The sequence below is a fragment of the Scardinius erythrophthalmus genome (genome assembly GCF_964197995.2).
Source record: "Scardinius erythrophthalmus genome assembly, chromosome: 15".
Lineage (NCBI taxonomy): Eukaryota > Metazoa > Chordata > Actinopteri > Cypriniformes > Leuciscidae > Scardinius > Scardinius erythrophthalmus.
Genome location: NC_138235.1, coordinates 13,457,722 through 13,477,673, shown reverse-complemented (window position 1 = coordinate 13,477,673; position 19,952 = coordinate 13,457,722). Strand labels below are relative to the sequence as shown.

The window sequence follows — 19,952 nt, the reverse complement described above, 5'->3', positions numbered from 1 at the left end:
ACCGTTTTTACTGTATTTTTGGTCAAATAAATGCAGCCATTATGAGTGTAAGAGACTTCTTTAAACAACACTACAAAATATTACCAACCCTAAAATTTAAACGGTAGTGTATTTGTATTTAATATGATGGAATCAACTTGAGTATGAATGTAGTTTTAATAACAGTTTGTAATAATACACCCAAAACTGAAAATTCTGTTATTGTTTACCCACCTTCATCTCATTCCGCTATTTATTCCATGGAATAAAAATAAGGGTCTTAAAATAATCTAAATGCAGTTCATAGTGACCATGTCTGTCTATCTCAAAAAATGACTCAAATTTAATCAATATTTATCATAAAATCATAACATAATTATTGTTTGAATCATCACTGAATGGAACCGAATATAAATGGAGGAATGCACTGGTTGAGTTGTGTGTCAGACATGCTGTGAGTCATTTTCCAGTGAGGTGTATCGCTGAGAGAACAGCCTGTCTACTGGAGCCCAGTCAAACGCTCACGTGTTGTTTTCTCCTGCATTAGCTCTTCCAGTGGAAGCAGTTGGAGAACTTGTACTTCAGAGAGAAGAAGTTTGCTGTGGAGGTGAACGACCCTCACAGGTGAGTTTTGGAGGCTGATCTTGGATCTGTGTGTGAGAATAAGAGAGCTGGTTTCTACCTTATACACACTACCGTTTAAATGTTTGCCAAATGAATAATGCTTCTTAATGTGATGAAGTTGTCATTATTATGAGCTTATAAAAGGTTTGTAACTGTTTATTAAAAATGTGTCTTGGCATGCATTGAGTTAGCAGCTATTTTCTGCAGAATGTAAGTGTTTTGCCGTTTCATCTGTGTGTGTGTGTGTGTGTGTGTGTGTGTGTGTGTGTGTGTGTGTGTGTGTGTGTGTGTGTGTGTGTGTGTGTGTGTGTGTGTGTGTGTGTCTAACTGCTTGTAGGCGAACAGTGACTAAGCGGACTTTTGGCCAGACGGGGCTGGTGATCCACACTTGGTATGCCAGTCACTCATTGATCAAAACCATCTGGGTCATGGCCATCAGCCAACACCAGTTCTACCTGAACAGAAAACAGAGCAAAGTAAGTCACCATACACACATGACTGTAGATTACTCATATAAGTACAGTAGATTCATACAGATTGACGAGATTCAATGCACCTAAAGTTACAGCAGGTGTTACACCATTCCTGAATAATGAAATATTTCCTAGTCTTAATAATAGTCGCTCTACGCCCACTGTCTTGTAAAATCACAGCAGAGGTGTGAGTGTGTTTATATTATTCTCAAGAGAAGTCAGGTTATCCCTGTATATGTTTCTGTTGATATGAAAAATCGGGTAGATTTAGCAATATAGTGGGTGTATGATGTATATTACGTTGTTGTGATTAACTATATGTGACCCTGGACCACAAAACCAGTCACATGGGTCAATTTTTTGAAATTGAGATTTATACATCATCTGAAAGCTGAATAAATAAGCTTTGTTAGGATAGGACAAGATTTGGCCGAGATACAACTATTTGAAAATCTGGAATCTGATGGTGCAAAAAAATCGAATCATAGAGAAAATCACCTTTAACGTTGTTCATTTATGTTCGCGATTGTGCTGCATTCACTCACAAAAATAAATGTTTTCTATATTTACGGTAGGAAATTTACAACATATCTTCATGTAACATGATCTTTACTTAAGCTGGTGTGAGTGAGTGGAGGCGGGGCTCATTTGCATATTCATTATCCATATACTTAATGAAGTTACAGTCAAGCTATTTTAAGAAATGCAAATATATAAGAAACGCTAAATATGTGATCAAAGATGAGTTTTAAAGGATACAGTTGTTGACTTTAACAACCAGCAGATAACTTTGAACAAACATTCTATTAATGTTACTGGAAGAATGTAAAACTTTGAGAGAACCTTGCCAGAACGTTCCCTGTTAGCTGGGAACCCATAGGAAATAAAGATTTTTTTTTTTTATACAGTATATATATAGTTCAATATCCTATTTCCTTTATATATTATTTAACAGGCAAAAATCACCACAGCCCGCAGTTTAGGAGACATCGCGACTGACCTGACAGAGAACGGAGCATCAAAGATGAACAAATTGAGCGCAGCGGTGAAAAATCAGCTCATCATGGCCAGCAACGGGAGTCTGGTCTCAACAGGTACATAAGCCCTCGTCTTACCCTCAGGATAGCAGTCGAGTCAGAACTGCTCCTTTAGAAACCTCTGTTTATCCACACGTCAACACACACTGACAGATCTCTGTTCACTTACTTCGCCGTTAATGAGCTGCTCGCCTCGGATGGCTTCTTTTCCTCATATTTGTGTTGCTTCTTCTCAAGACTCATTGTGGACTTAGTGAAATGTCATTAAGTTCATGTGCTTTAAACAGTCTGAACGTGATATTTTCTTTTATTACCTGTCATTATGAACATGTTCATTATTTTATGCATTATTTCACAGGTTCGGCTGACTCAGAAATGAATGACGACCAGAAAAAAGAGAAGCTTGCCGAGTTGAGAAAGAAAGAGAGAGAGATCCAGGATATACTTAGCCAAAAACTGACGGAGCTGAAGGAGATTTGCCTGCGAGAGGCTGTAAGAGCAAACAACAGTGTTTTTTTCCTTTTTGACTGTTGCAATCACACTGAAAAACATCCAGTCTAATAAATAAATAAATAGTCCATATACTATACTGTTATAGATATATTCAGTGTTGGCGTTACTTATTTGAAAAAGTAACTCAGGTATTGTCGTAAATTTAAAAGTAATGTGTTACTTTACTAGTTACTTAAAAAAGTAATCTGACTACTTGTGCATTACCCCCAACACTGGTTATACTGCATTTGCACAACAGTTCAATAAACAAGTTAATATTTAGTAGCTTACATTTTAGACAAAATTTTACCAGTTTGTTTGTATATTTTGTTTTTCACCAATGAAACAATGATTAATTTTTAAAATTACAATACTTCATTCTATATGTTTGTATCATGACAGCATTTTTTTAGTGTGACTGGCTGACTATATATTATCCCTAATATATTATTTTAGAGAAAATCATTCATTTTGATGATATTCTGAGTCTGTCAAAAAACATGTTTGGTTAATATTTCACCCCAAAATTATATAAATACCATTCAAAAGTTTAAGCATAGTAAGATTTTTTTTTTTGTAAGAAATTCATATTTTTATCCAGCTAGAATGCATTACATTGATCAGAAGTGACAGTATAGAACTATTTCCATTTCAAATTAATGCTGTTATTTTGAACCTTCTATTCTTTAAAGAATCCTGGAAAAATAAATCACAGTTTCCACAAAAATATTAATCAGCACAACTGTTTTCAACATTCATAACAAACATAAATGTTTCTTAAGCATCAGATCATCATATTAGAATGCTTTCTGAAGGATCATGTGACACTGAAGACTGGAGTAATGATGCTGAAAGTTCAGCTTTAATCACAGGAATAAATTACACTTTACAATATATTACAACAGAGCACTTCTATTTAAATTGTAATAATATTTCACAATATTACTGTTTTTTTTTTTTTTTAATCTTACCAACCCAAGGTTGATTCAGCACAAGTAGATTCAAAGCACCTGGACAAATTACAGTAATGAGAATGAGATTTTTGGGCATTGCTGTAATGTGAGGGAAAAATGTTGGTTCTAAAATTGGTTCCATTGTTTTTAAATAAAACATGATTGTATTATATTAAAATTTTGGGGTGAAAAATGACCCACACATGTTCTTTGTGTCTTTTGGCTGTTTACAGTATGTTTGATGTTTTGTTTTTTTCAGCAACTCACTGGCAAACTCCCAAAAGAGTATCCCATCATCAAAGGCGAAACCCCGCCTCATGTTCGGAGGAGAGTCGGGACGGCTTTCAAATTGGATGACCTTTTCCCATATAATGAGGTTAGTGTGAAGCATTGCCACACAACAATGTTGCCAAGTAGAGGACTGAATAAAATATCAGACACTGGGGGTTTGGCTCTGAGGCTGTCCTGAGCTGGCCAAATGCCAACATGCCAGTTCATCTGAAATGACTGAACTTAAAGCATTTGTCCATTATAACCTGTAAGATTTTAGCTGCCAAATAACTCCAGCATGTGGCCTTGTATTGGAGCTCAATCTTGGAAAACAGACACTTGTTTTGGACAAAGAATTCTGTTTATTGATTGGTGGTTTCAACCACAGGTTCTGATCGGGAACAAACCCAGGATGTGTTTGTTTTAGATTGTGGCCTAAGAGATCATGAAATGTGAAATGTCATTGCTTGTATTAGCATTGAGGCTATCTGCATGCTAGTATACTTGTAAAAGTTCTCAAAACAAACATTCATTTGCATTTTGGGAAAACAGACTACAAATATTGATGACTCTGTACTGACAGGCGTATTTACATTTTTGGACAGATTTATGAATGCAAATTAAACTACATCTCAGTTTTCTCTTGATTGACAATCCTTCTACCCAGGATCCATACCTCAGAAATTTGGAGAGCCGCTTTGCCCTGCAGCAGAAAATCGTGGAAGCGGCCAAGAAGCTCGCTGCCGATCCAGACATCTCTAAATTAGTGAGGAAAAAAAGGAGGAGGAACTGTCTGGACGCCATGCAAAAACTGCAGGAGATTGAAGATGAAATGAACCAGTACCGACTGAAGAAAGGACAGAAACCCACACAGAGAGCTTCTATGATCATAGCCGGTATGTAAGACAGATGTCCACTGAAGTGGCTCACCGCTGGGCAAGGACATCCCGCCATGCTTAAAAACAACTAGACTTTAAAAAAAAAATTCTCACATCCCTCAAAAATCTTTAGACCTGATCTTTAGTCATATCATTAATGTCATATATTTATTTAGAATGCTTTCAAAACTTTTATCCTTTGCCAAAAAGAAGTGTGCTTAATTTTTTTAAATGTGCACTTGTAGTGTATTCGAATATTAAAAGTATATTTTTAAGTAACCGTAGTTGCAGATAATATTAAAATATAAAATGCCACTTAAGCATACTTAAAGAGAGCACACTCTCGGGACTTTTTCTTAACCAGTGTTGGGGGTTACATAATACAAATACAAATACACTTTATGCATTCAATCTCACTTTATTAAACAGTGTATTTGCTGCTGAACTTTGATGATCCAATTCAACCATATTAATAAGCAAAATAATACTTTAGATAAACATCACATTTGTGTTTAGTTTTTGTTTTTATTGCTGGAGTAAGAGTGTTGAACTTTTTCCTATTCGTCTGCGATCCAGATTGGCAGCACATCTAAAAGGTTTGTTTGAGCTGCTTGAATCTGCATTTCATTCAGCCTGAGGCCTATTCATCTCCCTTCTGGTGTGAGAGGGCTTTTACATTCGGTAAAAATAGAACTTTTGTTGTTGTTGTTAATAAGCAAGCAAGCCCAGCCCAGGTGAGAAAAAGTAATGCATTACTTTCCATAAATAGCAATGAAATAACGCAATTAGTTACTTTTTTGTGGAGTAATTCAATATTGTAACAAATTTAAAGTAACTTTAAAAGTTAACCCCAACACTCTTCTTAATACTCTTAAAGGGATAGTTCACCCAAAAATGAAAATTAGCCCATGATTTACTCACGCTGAAGCCATCCTAGGTGTATATGACTTTCTTTTTTTAGACGAATACAATCGGAGTTATATTAAAAAATCTCCTGGCTCTTCCAAGCTTTATAATGGGAGTGAATGGCTGTTTCTGATTTGAAGTCCATCAAAGTGCATCCACCCATGATAAAAGTGCTCCACACGGCTCTGGGGGTTAATAAAGGCCTTCTGAAGCGATGCGTTCGTGTAAGAAAAATATCCATATTTAAAACTTTATCGACTAAAATAATTAGCTTCCGGTAGATGGCCGCACACAAGTCGACTTACGGCAAAAGCGTAACACTTGACGATGTATGACGTAGGAGTAGCGTGAGCTTTGACGCCTCTCGCGGTGACACCTCTTAAACCAGGGTTTCTCAAACTCGGTCCTGGAGGTCCACTGTCCTGCACAGTTTAGCTCCAACCCTGATCAAACACACCTAGCTGTGAGTTTCTAGTGATCCTGAAGACATTGATTAGCTTGCTCAGGTGTGTTTGATCAGGGTTGGAGCTAAACTGTGCAGGACAGTGGCCCTCCAGGACCGAGTTTGAGAAACACTGCCTTAAACAAACAGGGCTGGGCAACAAACTAAAGTTCCTCCGACATTTCTCTTTAAAAATTCTCGTTTTAGACTTCTAATTCGTGAGCGGTGTTTTGTTTTGCTCTATCCTCTATGCTTCCACGTTTGTCAATGCTTCGTGCGTCAAGTTCAAGGGTTACTCTTTCGCCATAAATCAAAGCTTATGGCCATCTGCCGGAAGCTAGTTATTTTAGTAGATAAAGTTTTAAATATTTGATAATATTTAAATAAATTGAATAATTGATGGACTTCCAAACATAAACAGCCATTCACTGCCATCAAAATGCTTGGAAGAGCCAGGACATTTTTTTATATAACTCAGATTGTGTTCTTCTGAAAGAAGATTGTCATATACACCTATGATGGCTCGCTTTTAAATGTGCATTTTAATGTCAAAATAAACATTTTAGTTTGAAGTGCATTATTGTAAATTATTGTTTTAATCATTTATTTTTGTGCTTTAAAGAAATAAGTACTCATTAATATTAAGAAACTACAGGTTCTTACTATAAGATTAGGGTCTGGTTTGGTTTAGTTGCATGCACAATTATGCACAATTTATAGTAACTACATAGTAACGTGTAACAATGACACTGTAAAATAGTGTTACAAATAACATATAACGTGTAACTTACATAAAAACAAAAAATGAACATGCAATTAAGTGTCCAAAAACATTGTTCACACTTTAATTTATTCTTTTAAAATACATTATTTCTGTAATAAGTGCTCTTTTTAAAACTATGCTAAAGTGTACTTCATTCATGGTAAAGATATGTTGACCTGTCCTGCCGTATAAAACAAGCTGAAGTGGCTTGTGGACTGACCAAATGCTGAAGGAAGCCATTAAAACAAGAGAATCCAAAAGATACACATGAACAGAAATAAAGCAAAAAGACGCAAGAGACTATAAAACAAAGTACCACTGCAATTTTACAGTGACTACGAATGTAGCTTATGCAATCATATTTAATATATAGCTGTGATATTATAATATGTGAGCTGTTTATTAGACTGTGATTTAATGTGATTCATTTTAGGAAATTGGGCTTAATTAACAATTAATCAAATAACAATATATGCAATATAATATTGATTAGCCATGTCATGAATTAAATCAGGGTCAACCAAACATTCATTTAAATTAACTACATGTAGTGTTTCGTTAACATACCATCATTTCTTTCTTCCATAGATGAACTGGCTCAGTCTGAGTGCAGCTCCCTGTGTGACAGTCTTCCTCTAGATGACGGTAATGACATCAATTATGAAACCACTATCAGCTCTCTGATTATGTACTGTAATTAAGATACAACTCATAGCTCACTGCCAGTGGTTCTTCCTCTGCATTGTTCCCTACTGCATACACTGAGTCATGCACATTAACACTCATAATAGATCATTTATCATGCAAAACCAACAATGAATTTACATAATATTATTCGAACCGGATGCAACCAAAAGCATAAAAGCACAGCAGTGAAAAGCCATGTTTGTGTCTTCAGAAGATGACAGCCAGAGGCCACGATCTCGCTCCGTCCAGTGTTCCCCGTGTCTCAGTCCTCCTCTGTCATCGTCCGGCCTGGAGTACGACTCCGAGAGACGATCCTCAGCCAGCGACACACACCACGACAGACCTCTTAACAGGTGTGAATACTCACTGTACCTAATGATCTACTGGGCTGGATCACAAGAAAACCCTCAAGAAAGTTATTACTCCAAAAAAGACATAAAATCACCATACTTAAGTATTTATAACTCCCATACTATGTTCCAAGTCTCCTAGCCCATTCAGAAGCTTTGTGTGACATAAATGTCATAAAAAATTACGTTTCATTGTCCTGATGCATAAACATTACTTCCTTTTAGATTACCCAGACATGTTCTCTTTCATCATTTGTATTCCTCTGTCTGTTTGAATTCAGATTGGATCATGAGGTCCAAGGGCCAGGACATTATTACACCCCCCGAGAGGTGTTCTCTGCCCAAAGCAGTCCGTGTAAAACTTTACCCAGAATGCTGAAGAACCCCCGCAGTTTACCGCAAACCCCCGTCATGCCCCGTAACGCCTACAGCAGCAGCCAACTCAGGCAAGTTCACTTGGTTCAGTAGTAACCACTACTTACAATTTCTTTGTAAATTGAAAAAAAATCTTGTTGGCCTTGTTGTTTTTATGGTTTATCTGCGTCCTGTAGGTCGGAAGCTCACATCCGTGGTTTCCGACACCGCAGCGGTAGTTTGGAGTCTCAGTCACAGCTTCTCCACTCTCACTGCGCAAACAAGTCGGTGTTCCCGCTGTCTCCTTCACGGCGAAGCAACAGCACTGAGGTGTTGGATGACTGCTCGTCCTATACCAGCATGTCCAGCATGGACTACTGCCTCCCCTGCTCGGCCACTCCTCCCTACCGCACACTGGACTCACAATCCCACGACTACCGGCTCCACCGCAAAGTGGAGATCTACGGCAATACAGGTAGCATGCCCAACTTGGTCCCTCAGAACTCCAGCTGTTATGGCCACCAGCAGAATCACTACGGACCGACTGCCTACTACGTGACTGGATATCCCGGCTTCGAATATGAGCCTTGTTCTAACGGAGCTTACGTTTACGAGAGCGAACTCGAGGGTCACTATAACATCAACCCCACTTACCCAGCACATGGTTATCAGGGCCGTGGTCGCAACAGGCATTATGGAATAGAGGGATCGGATAATTTGTCGCAGAATCCATACGCAACTGTTAGACCCCCTAGAGGAAGGCAGGGACCCTTGAATGAGGTGTTGACGAAGAACATGTACAAGGCTTTGGTGGCAGAGCATTTGAAGGGATGGTACAATCGCAGCGCTGGGCACAAGGACCCAGGTCCCTATCAGCTGGTGTACACCTACAAATATGACAGAGGTTCCCAGCACAGCCTAGGCTACCAGACTCTGCCCGCGCCGTTCAGCCACTCCAGCCGAACCAACTCGTTCTCCTCAGGTAAGTACAGTTCCTTAAACAACACAATGTAGACTAGGGGTTCTCAACTCTGCAGGAAAGTGGACCTTGAAGGCCAGAGTTTAGCTCTAACCTTGATCAAACTCACCTGCCTCTAAGGCCCTGGCTGTGTTCGAAATCGCCCCATGCCGTCATTCACTTTTCCCTACATTACTCCACTACTTCTGCAATCTCAGCAAAAGTGTGCATCAAGGGCGTATATCGGCGGGAAATGGTGCACTTGTGAGCACCCTTCTGAAACCTAAAATTACAAATGGGACACCCTACAGTCTTGTGGACTTAACGGACACACGCGCACAGCAGCCATTGTAAGTCCACAAGACCGCAAGTGTATATGAAGTGTGCTATTTAGGACAGGGCCTAACTTTCTAGTAATCTTTTAGACCTTGATTAGCTTGTTCAAGTGAGTTTGATCATGCTTGGAGGAAAAATGCCACAGGAAAGTGGACCTTAAAGGCCAGTTTAGGAACCCTCGATGTAGACTATGGACAAAATGAATCTTATGGGCAACAAAATGCCAGGATCTGGCAGTAAGCATTTGTAGGGCCCAGAGGGTTCTGGATCCTCTGCACGCACCTGGGACAAAAAGGCCCAGTTGTTTGTTTGTTTGTTTTTGGCAGACCTGATCTGGTGTAACAGAAATGATTACTTCCAAAGGAGCCAACAAATTTAAAAGGACTATAAGAATTTTTTTTTTTTTTTTTTTTTTTTGAAAACTGCACAGTGAGAATGGACCCACAAGAAATAAGATCTAGATTGTTGTTGACTGCCAAAGCGAATCTAATAGACTAATCTAATAAACTTTGGCACTTAACTTGCCCTGCACCCATTCTCTGATGGACATGAATGATACCTCATCATGCGGCTTTTTGAGAAAATATGTGCTAGTAGTTTTATAAATGATTGAACTTACAATGTTCATCAGGTGGGCAATAAGATGGGCAGAAAGTCCTGTAGATTTGTATTGAATGAGGGAATCAAGTCAGGGGCCAGTTGCATAAGCTTAGCCACTTTATTAAGACTGTCTTAAGAACTAGTTTGACCTACTTGCAGTTAATCCGTCCAACTTTTCCAAATCAAATTAGACTGGTCTAACTTTTTATCTAACTGACTTAAAAAAAATTATGACCAGCCTTGAAAAAATATATAGATGACTAACTTTTAAGACTACTCTAAGCAGTTTATGCAACCGGCCATAGATCTGGAGACCAGAATATTGTAAAGACTTGGTGTAAACTTTGACTTGGGCCTGTAAGCAAACAACTAAAACACACTAGTAACCACACACTTTGCATTTCTTTTAAATCTTTGCATGGGTTTCTACCCCTAACATTTTCCTCAGATGAAATTTAAGGTTAAGGTTTAACATTACGTAACATATCACACTTTTCTTCCTCACTAGTGTCATCTACTGCCAGTGGAGGGGGAAACTGGCAGAATCATTTAGCAGTGGGCCTGACTGATGGTGAATTGCCAGATGTTCCCTTGAGCGCTGGGGCTTACAGTCCTTCATACAGTCGCAGCCCAACACACAACAGGTGAGATAGAAAATTTGTTCTTTTGAAGAGCCCCACAAAACGTCTATTTAGTTGTATTTATAATGGTCATGAAGAAGGCCATTGAACGTTGATATGCATACATGTTTATGGATGCTGGAATGTATTGTTCAGCTGCCTGGAAGTTTCTAGTAATTCTGGGAACTTGAATAGCTGGGTCAGGTGTGTTTAATTAATGTTGAAGATAAACTGTGCTGGACAGTTGTCTTACCAGACCGGGATTGGACACCTCTGCCTTACTGTGACTTTTGACTGGTGTTCTGTTGCAGGTGACTACAGGTAATCACAGTGGATGCCAAATTTAATTCGTCAAATTAAAATGAGGATTTGAGATAGTTAATATGTCATAATGTCTTTACAGTCCCAGGTAATGACTAATGTTTACAGTGTGTTGTTTTTTTTTTGTCCCCCGGACATTCATGGAAATAAGCATTTTCACTTCGTCCTGTCAAATATGGCTTCTACCTTGACTATGGTCAATATAGTATCAGCGTTAGATCATAGTGAAGTCTTTTTTGTGCATTCGGAAAATATCCTAATACAATGATATTCAGTTGCAGTCCCTTTTGGGAAATGTGACCACATTTAGCAACCACCCAACAAGTGCAAAAACATTTTCAAAACACTTGCCAGTGTAGCACCTTGGTTGCAGTTAGGATTTGTGGCATTACACTGTTTTATAAACATGCTAGAACCACACCTAAGATAAAACAAATAAAAAATGAAAAGATTTCACAAATAATGCACAAAAAACACCCCCAAAGAGATCAAAACAAACAGAGATCAAAAGAGGGAGAGATCAAACAATAATAAAAACAGTAAGAGATCAAACAAACAATGCAAACAAAATGAAGAAAAAGATATTAAACAAAGCAATAAAAGCAAAAAGAGATCAAACTAAAAATGCAAACAAAACTAATAATAAAAACATAAAGAGTTAAACATTTTAAAAATTTAATAAAAAGTGTGAAATATATTTGGTTTTGTTATTTTGTTGCTGGGTTTTGTACAAGCAAAATAAAACACTGAAACATTGTAAAAACACCTAGCAGCCTCAAGCATCAGTAGCAGATTTTAAGGATGAAAAGAAAATCAGACCAAACTACAATGCTTGTTTAGACTTTAAAAAAATTACATATGCCATTTGTGTAAATTGTATCATTTCTGTTTACCACTGTCAGACAGTTCAATCTTTTGTTCACACTTTTACTGGCATATTAATCCCTTACAGTGGTATTTTGTGTGTGTGTGTGTGTGTGTGTGTGTGATTGCATCAGCCACATTTATTTTGTGTGATTGCATCAGTCAAATAAACTATGTCCTCAGGCTTTTGGTGTCTGTACATGGAACTTTTTGATCTAACTGGATTATTATGACAACCTCCACTTCAAGGCATGAACGGGTGACGTTGACGAGTTTTAATGTTAGCTTCTTCTTGTGTCTCTTATGGCAGGTTCCCAGCAGAAAGTGCCACCTCTCACACACCAGAGCCGGCAGAGGTGTTCGGTGCCATGGCCAGCTGTTCCGACACAGACCACTAAAGAGCACATGAGGACAGGTCAGCCGTCAAACTGTCATCTTTCATTCCTGTGATTTTACTTTCTACAATTAGAGACTGACTCTATTTTATTAAAACTCCGGTTTATTTTTTTGTACATTTGGAGTGCTGTCAGTACAGAGAACAACGACAAAAATCGTTGTTGCCTACACCGTGTTATCCTCTTTTTAAAATTTGCACCCTGTTGACTTAAATGGGGCAAGTTTTAAGCCTGCTTTTAACCTCTTAACATCCTTGATGTGTCATTACAAGTGCACAGCTAATGTGAGTGATTCCTTCAGAGTGAACACGGGTGAATCTGACTGCAGTAGATGTGAAAGATATTAATAAAAATGTTAATAATTCAGCCAGCGCACATACCTGTATTTATTTCCTGTTTTCGGTTGAAGTCCAAAGTAGTCGATTGTCAAGTTCACGCAGAATCACGCGCGTGAACTCGACAATCGACTACTATGGACTTCGACCGAAAACAGGAAATAAATACAGGTATGAGCGCTGGCTGAATTAACATAATTTTTATTCATACTCACCCTTTTCCACCGGCACGGTTCTGGTGTGCGTCCCCGGCCTGTGTCCGTTTTCAAACCGTTCTGCACATTTCCTCTGCAGAAAAGGGGGTTCAGCACCAAAAAGATCCGGCCCTAAAAACTTACTGGAAAAATACTGGCGCTGTCTTGTTGAGCGATGTAATAACGTTGCACTTAGGGCCTAAAATAAACATCTCGTTAAGCACCAAATGCGAGTTAAAATCTGCATTGGCAAGTTTATGAAATGGAATCAATCGTCAGTTGGCTGGTGACATGTTTATGAATTCTAACAATGCAATGTTGTGTGAACATGAACGTGAATGACACTCGGGACAGTTGACGGGCCAGTGCTGCATCGTAACGAAAGTTTGAGCCTTGCCAATTTAAAGAAGAAGACGCAAAATAGAGCTCAATTCAGTTCGTTTTCTTTGCGCAAACATCCGAAGCACGCACCCAGAGAGCCACGTCTCAGATTGAGCTCAATTGAGCTCTTTTCACGTATTCTAGCGCTTGAATAGACAAATTCACAAAAAAAAAAAAACTCAAAACTGCCCATCTCAGCAAGAATCCTAGTAAATATAGTCGGTTTATAGTTGGCTTAAGTGGATGTAAACAGTAGAGAAAGATGTGTACCGGTATCAGTGTATTGGATCCATGCATGTGACAGCAGCCTAAAATTTCTGCTGCTGTCTGTGTTTCTAATGTTAATCAAAATCATGCTCTTGACTGAATAACTTTTGTAAGTTTAATAAAGATTAATCTATGTTACACATTGCAGACTATCCAGTGATCACTTTATTCAATGTCTCTACCTGAAAACTTCTGTTACTTCTCTTTAATAATGTTGAATTTATATTAGGACCAGAACTATCCACTAATGAAATGTGTTTTTGGAATTCACTGATTGGCTATTGGATTAGCTCATTTCACATGTCAATCTCATCACACAGAGCACACGCTGATACCGCAGCAACACGACTGCTGTATTTCCCAATGTCTGGTGGACCAAAAGACATACTGGCACAACAGAAAGTAGAAAGGAAACAGAAGCACCTTACCGACAGATGTGGACAACATGGACCTAATTCTCTCGTGCCTTGGAATGAGATGTCTTTCAGTTCCAGAGTGACAGGAGAAGCGCTGTGGTCATGCTAGTGGACGTCTAGCTGAACAAATGACTCATAAAAAGCCCAAAACTGTCAGAGCATCAGTGTTTGAGTTCGTACTGCGGCGAGCACAGAGAGAATCAAGCCAAGCAAACGAGAAGTGCACACATATAGTGAATGCCATTTCATAGTGGAGGTTCTAAGAAGGTGAAGAAACTAGCCATATCACATGACCTTTTTTTTTTACGTTGGCATACACAGAACAGTTGATAGATTTGAACTTCAAAACAATGCGACAAAATAACGTAAATATTATTATGAATGAGTGGCTGTTTTTAAAATGCTTTTCATTTTTAATTTATTGAGTTGTCCATGCTTGTAGAAGTGCTTAATATGTGAGACCAGCGAGTCGTTGATACTGTATATATTTTGTCCTGCACAAATTCTGTTAGAACAGCACTTGATTGAAGTGAACTTGGCAAGACTGCCGACACAAGACCCTGGGAAACCTAGACTTTGGTTTTTCTGCTTTAAGATAAAATAAATAAATAAATGTTTCCTGTTTTTACTACAGAACTCTGTAAGAATGTTGTCAATGCTCTTAAAGGAATGTTCTGGTCTAACACAAGCTCATGTGAAGCATGCTGTCGATCACCACACAGAATCATTCGCTCGTTCCTCAGTACTGTGTGCCAACAAACTTAACTCTTTCCTCGCCAGCGGTGGTTAAAAAAAAAAAAAAAAAAAGTTGCCAGCCACGTCAGCATTTTTTTTTATCATTTTCACAAAAGTTTCATGGCCCCCAGAATATTTTGTTCTATGAATCTCTGACCATGCAATATATCAAAAGAAAGAAGAGCCTCTGCTTTTAAACAACAACAACAACAACCCCGTTTTATTTTAATCAACATTTGAATGTGGGTAGGTTTCATAAAAAAGGCAACATTTTGAGCAATAAGCTGAGAAGATCTAGATGGAGGAGATCAAGTCCATCAAAGCTGACTGTCTGTCTGTCAATAGGAGGAAGCCACACCCCGTTTAGGAGATCTCCAGGCTGCAGCGATACCCTTCTCAAACATTCTGTCAATGGCGGGGAAAGAGTTAAATGTAGTACAATAATGCACTTACAATGGACATTTAGGCAAACATTACAGAGGAAATGTGAAGCATGTGCTTAAAGCACTTATATTATTAGTTCTTCTTCCTTTCGAAAATGTGGTTGTAATGAACTGAAATAAAAATTTAATTAGATGGAAAAACTAAACGAAAAGAAAATGTGCAATGTTTCCTTGACAACTAACTAAAATAAGTTAGAGCACTAAAATTGGAAATAAATAACTAAAACGGAAATAAAAATAAATTAAACCTATATAGTGATACGTAATAGTAATAATAATAATAAAAATAAAGCACATAAAAAAAAAATATATATATATATATTTTTTTTTACCCACTAGTCCCCCCACTAGTCTTGTGTATTATATTTGTAGTTTTGTGGCAATACTTTCAAACTTTGAAATACTTTTGTGTATTTTTATTTTCAACTTAGTGCAGTCCTGCATATATACACCAACTGTAAGTGCATTACTGTAGTATTTTTATTTCTGAATTGTTTTACTGTGGGATGAGACCGTTTTTAGATGTCACAGGTCAAACATATGGAAGCTTGTTTACACCACCCAAAAAAGAAGAAGATAATTGCAACTTTTTTTCAGAATTGCAGGGTATAAACTCACAGTTTTGACTATTTTGAGTTTGTCAAAACTCTAAATTGGAAGCTCACATCACAAAATTCTGAGAATAGTTGTCAGAATTGCGAGAAAAAAGTAAGAATTGTGAGATAAAAAGTCGCAATTACATTTTTTACTTGTTATTCAGTGGTGGAGACGAGCTTCCTCACAAACTGAACTTGCACTGATCCTGAACCGTTCCTTAAGGAAACGCCCATGTGCCATGCTGGAATACACACACCTCCTGCTTTGAATGTGTCCATCTGATGTACAGATTGTAACTTCCTGTATTGTCTGTATTTGTGGCTTAGAAGCATGTGATGTACAAGCACACGTTTTAGAAAGTTTTTGGTGTTTTTTTAAACTCTATGGTTTGAATGTGATCAATGACCTTTGACCCAGCACACCTTTCTTTGGAAACATTATCTATTCATTCCTTGAATTAGTCTGTCATTTTCCAACAGGATGTGAATAAAAAAAAATAATAAAAAAATTGAGGTGTCTGATCAATTATGACTTTAGGCATGTTGATGTCACGCATGCCATCCTCAGGCTGTCATAAACAAAAGAGCTTCCAGGAGTGTGTTTTGTGCCGTTTGTGTTGTCCATGCAGCGACTCCCTCGACGACAGGGAGGAAACTGAATGAGCCTGTATTTCCAACCGGCCGTTGCTTCCAAGAATCCTTAAACTGGAATGAAGAAGAAAATGGTCTTTGGATTAAGCGAAAACCAACAAGACTTCACTTGTTAATACCGTATGCTGCCATGCCGACCATATATTTGTGTGTAGCAGGTTCATTTTCTACACGACTGGTAATGTAATCATCTCAACGGGCTTTTTGGTTCAACAGTCTTGCCCTAACAAGATCTTTCCCATGTTCGCTCTTGAACACTTGGCCTGTGTTGTGGTATGATGCAGTAAATGCTTCCCATGCAGCGCAGCCATTTCACTGTATTAAAACTAATCGCAGCCTTACCACAAAAATCTAAAACATGCAGCGCAATGAAAATGCACTGGAATGCCAAGAAAGAGGCGGTTATGAATCAAAATAAATGTTTTGTGTGTTAAAAGTATGAGATCGGTAAGATTTCTTAATAGTCCAGTCATTTTATGAAAAAAGGTTGAACAAATTGCAACAGAAGCAAACTCAACTGATTTTGTATCCTCAATATGTCCTGAGTAAGGGGAAAAAAGCCCCGAAGAATCCCATTAGGGGAAAGTTTCAAAAAAGACCCAAGTATACCCTATTCATACGCCTATTCATTCTTTTTCATAGGGTAAAAATTTTAACCTTTAGATATCACCATGAAAATTACTGAGTTGATTACTTACATCAAGACAAACAAAAAATGTATTACAAGTTTTTTTAAATTGTTTGTTAACATGGACAAACGGTGCATAATCTAATTACAGATGTGCTAATTTGCATAAATACCACAACAGATCTAAACATTGGGTCTAGCCAGGAGAAAATGTCTTGTTGAATCTTGTTGACACATAACAGTAAAATACTTGATGATAAGGTCTGAATGGAACCCATTTAGGCTACCCATGAGCATTAATACAGTACATAGAGGCAGGAAGAAGTACTTTAAAACCAGCCTTTATTAATTATTATTGCAGAGATGGGGTTTGGGGCTGGGACCGTGGGACTGTTTCTGGGGATTCACTTTTTATTTTACCTACCTTTTGTCTTCTGCATTCTCCTTATCATTGTCTCCTGTTCTTCCCTCAGACTCGTCCCCCAGAAACAGTCCCACGGTCCCAGCCCCAAACCCCATCTCTGCAATAATAATTAATAAAGGCTGGTTTTAAAGTACTTCTTCCTGCCTCTATGTATTAATGCTCATGGGTAGCCTAAATGGGTTCCATTCAGACCTTATCATCAAGTATTTTACTGTTATGTGTCAACAAGATTCAACAAGACATTTTCTCCTGGCTAGACCCAATGGTTTGATCTGTTGTGGTATTTATGTAAATTAGCACATATGTAATTAGATTATGCACCGTTTGTCCATGTTAACAAACAATTTCAAAAAACTTGTAATACATTTTTTGTTTGTCTTGATGTACAGTAAGTAATCAACTCAGTAATTTTCATGGTGATATCTAAAGGTTAAATGTTTTACTCTATTCACGTGAGAAAAAGAATGAGTAGGCGTATGAATCGGGTATATTTGGGTCTTTTTCTGAACTTTCCCCTAATGGGATTCTTCAGGGCTTTTTTCCCCCTTACTCAGGACATATTGAGGATACAAAATCAGTTGAGTTTGCTTCTGTTGCAATTTGTTCAAGGTTGACCCCCATTTTGGCTTAAAATGACTAGACTATATTGTTTTCAAAATAAGCGTTTTATGCTCACCAAGGCTGCACACGTATGTGATCAAAAACAATATTATGAGTTATTACAATTCAAAATAACTATATTTTTATTTATTCCTGTGATCAAAGCTGAATTTTCAGCATCATTACCCCAGTTTTCAGTGTCACATGATCCTTCAGAAATCAGTAATATGATGATCTGATGCTTAAGAAACATTTATTATCATTCTCAATGTTGATGACAGTTGTGCTAAATTATGTTTAGTTATGTTTGACGAATATGTTTTCAGGATTCTTTGATGAATAGAAAGTTCAAAAGAACAACATTTATTTGAAATAGAAATCTTTTGTAACGATATAAAAAATAAAACGGACCCCAAACTGATGTCACACAGGAAGCTGTATTGTGCAAATGCTCTCTTTCAGTACATATTGGGTTGTGGGGGACAAATTCACATTGAAAACGTCACTGAATCTCAAGAAGAAATATCTCACAAAGTCATATTTCATAGCATAATAAAAGAAAAAGCTTTTTTTTCTCAAATTACAGTGAAAAAGAAGATTTTTTTCCCCCCAGACTGTGAATGCTGAACTGGAATGAAAATGTCACAATACAATATAATCTTAATGGTCCTAAAAATCAGCTCTATTTTCTTTTTGTATAATTAAACACAATTTAGTAAATTAAGAGATTTTCTTTCTGATATGGATTTGTGATGAAACGAGAACCAGACGTGTTTTTGACAGGTTTTGTGAGATCCTCTTATTGCATTGAGGCGTCAATATAAGAAAAAAAAACAAAACTCTGCTTTCAAAACATCACATTATCATCATTCTATTTTCACATAAAATAATTCTCATTAGGAACCATTTTCTAAATCATAACTATCAAACAAAATAGGCTTTTAGCCTTTTCTGATAACCTTTAAGCAAAATTAGCAAGATTTACATGATTTTGTATATGTATGAACATTAAAAAACAAACAAAAACATAACGGCACTTAGTGCTGATAAGGACATATACTCTCAAACTCGCTCTGACCACCATAAATTCACATTTGAAAAACCATATATATCAGCTTATAAGTCATTTATGGTATATACTGCAAATTAGGAAAGTAAACCATAATAATCTGCTGTGCCTTTTCTTGAAGAGAATCACTAAAGAAGAATCTACAGTGCAAGTCTTCACAGACGCCTGCGGTCTGTCATTTCTGCATAGACTGTCATGTCGAGCGAGACATGCGAAATGCATAGCGCACTTACATCAGCAAAGCTTCTCCTTACGGCCACCGGCTGTTGCTCAAAGGGACAAAAAGATGTATTCAGAGTCGAAAGAAACTCAAGAAATAGTTTCTGGATTATCGCAGTCTGACATCATTTTCTCAGCTTCCCAGAATTTCAATATCTTTCGCTTAAATTCATGCCATCTACAAATGTTCACAAATTGCTTTCTGGGAAGCTGACGATGGGCTAAAGTACAAGAACGCCACACAGTTGGACTGTATTTACAGTAACAGTGTGCTGTATAGTGTTTTTTTCTCAGGGTCCTGAGGGTTTTTCATTAATCAACCTGAATCCAATATATATACACATGTACATATACATATATATGTCTGCATCATTCTAATTGTGATGGTCTCTTAGCTGCATTGTTGCTCTGTACAGAAACACTGTGCACATGTTCCGCATCACAAGATTAAAAACTGCTCACGAGGCGTTTCGTTTAGTATTGGAGAAAGTCCACAGAAGTACAGCATTACTCCACTGGGAGGTTGCGAATGAAAAAGCCTTTTTCCATCCTTCCAGGAAGCATCTGAGATCCGACGCCACTGCTGACCATGTGCAAGAGCAAAACATTAGACATTATCCTCAAACACCATGCTATTACCATAGTAAACCCCCAAATAACATGGTGCAATGTCTTTACAACTTCACTCGTTC

General features: G+C 37.7%; 2 protein-coding genes across 3 annotated transcripts in view; one reads left to right on the top strand and one right to left on the bottom strand.

The window, feature by feature from the left end:
• The window catches only part of frmd4bb (FERM domain containing 4Bb), a 60,665-nt gene extending 45,982 nt beyond the window's left edge, over window positions 1–14,683 (top strand). Inside the window, exons 12-24 of the mRNA XM_081387238.1 lie at window positions 527–603; window positions 941–1,079; window positions 2,032–2,170; window positions 2,472–2,605; window positions 3,818–3,934; window positions 4,496–4,724; window positions 7,406–7,462; window positions 7,716–7,857; window positions 8,136–8,300; window positions 8,406–9,190; window positions 10,611–10,746; window positions 12,218–12,322; window positions 13,800–14,683. Coding sequence (XP_081243364.1) covers window positions 527–603; window positions 941–1,079; window positions 2,032–2,170; window positions 2,472–2,605; window positions 3,818–3,934; window positions 4,496–4,724; window positions 7,406–7,462; window positions 7,716–7,857; window positions 8,136–8,300; window positions 8,406–9,190; window positions 10,611–10,746; window positions 12,218–12,305 — 2,208 coding nt within the window. The 3' untranslated portion in view covers window positions 12,306–12,322; window positions 13,800–14,683. The remainder of the gene's footprint in view (window positions 1–526; window positions 604–940; window positions 1,080–2,031; window positions 2,171–2,471; window positions 2,606–3,817; window positions 3,935–4,495; window positions 4,725–7,405; window positions 7,463–7,715; window positions 7,858–8,135; window positions 8,301–8,405; window positions 9,191–10,610; window positions 10,747–12,217; window positions 12,323–13,799) is intronic.
• Window positions 14,684–18,207: 3,524 nt separating this feature from the next.
• The window catches only part of rbm10 (RNA binding motif protein 10), a 34,550-nt gene continuing 32,805 nt past the window's right edge, over window positions 18,208–19,952 (bottom strand). The window contains exon 24 of one of the 2 annotated variants that reach the window (XM_081387207.1): window positions 18,208–19,843. In XM_081387207.1, coding sequence (XP_081243333.1) covers window positions 19,768–19,843 — 76 coding nt within the window. In that variant the 3' untranslated portion in view covers window positions 18,208–19,767. The remainder of the gene's footprint in view (window positions 19,844–19,952) is intronic. The other variant, XM_081387208.1, reaches the window with a different exon arrangement.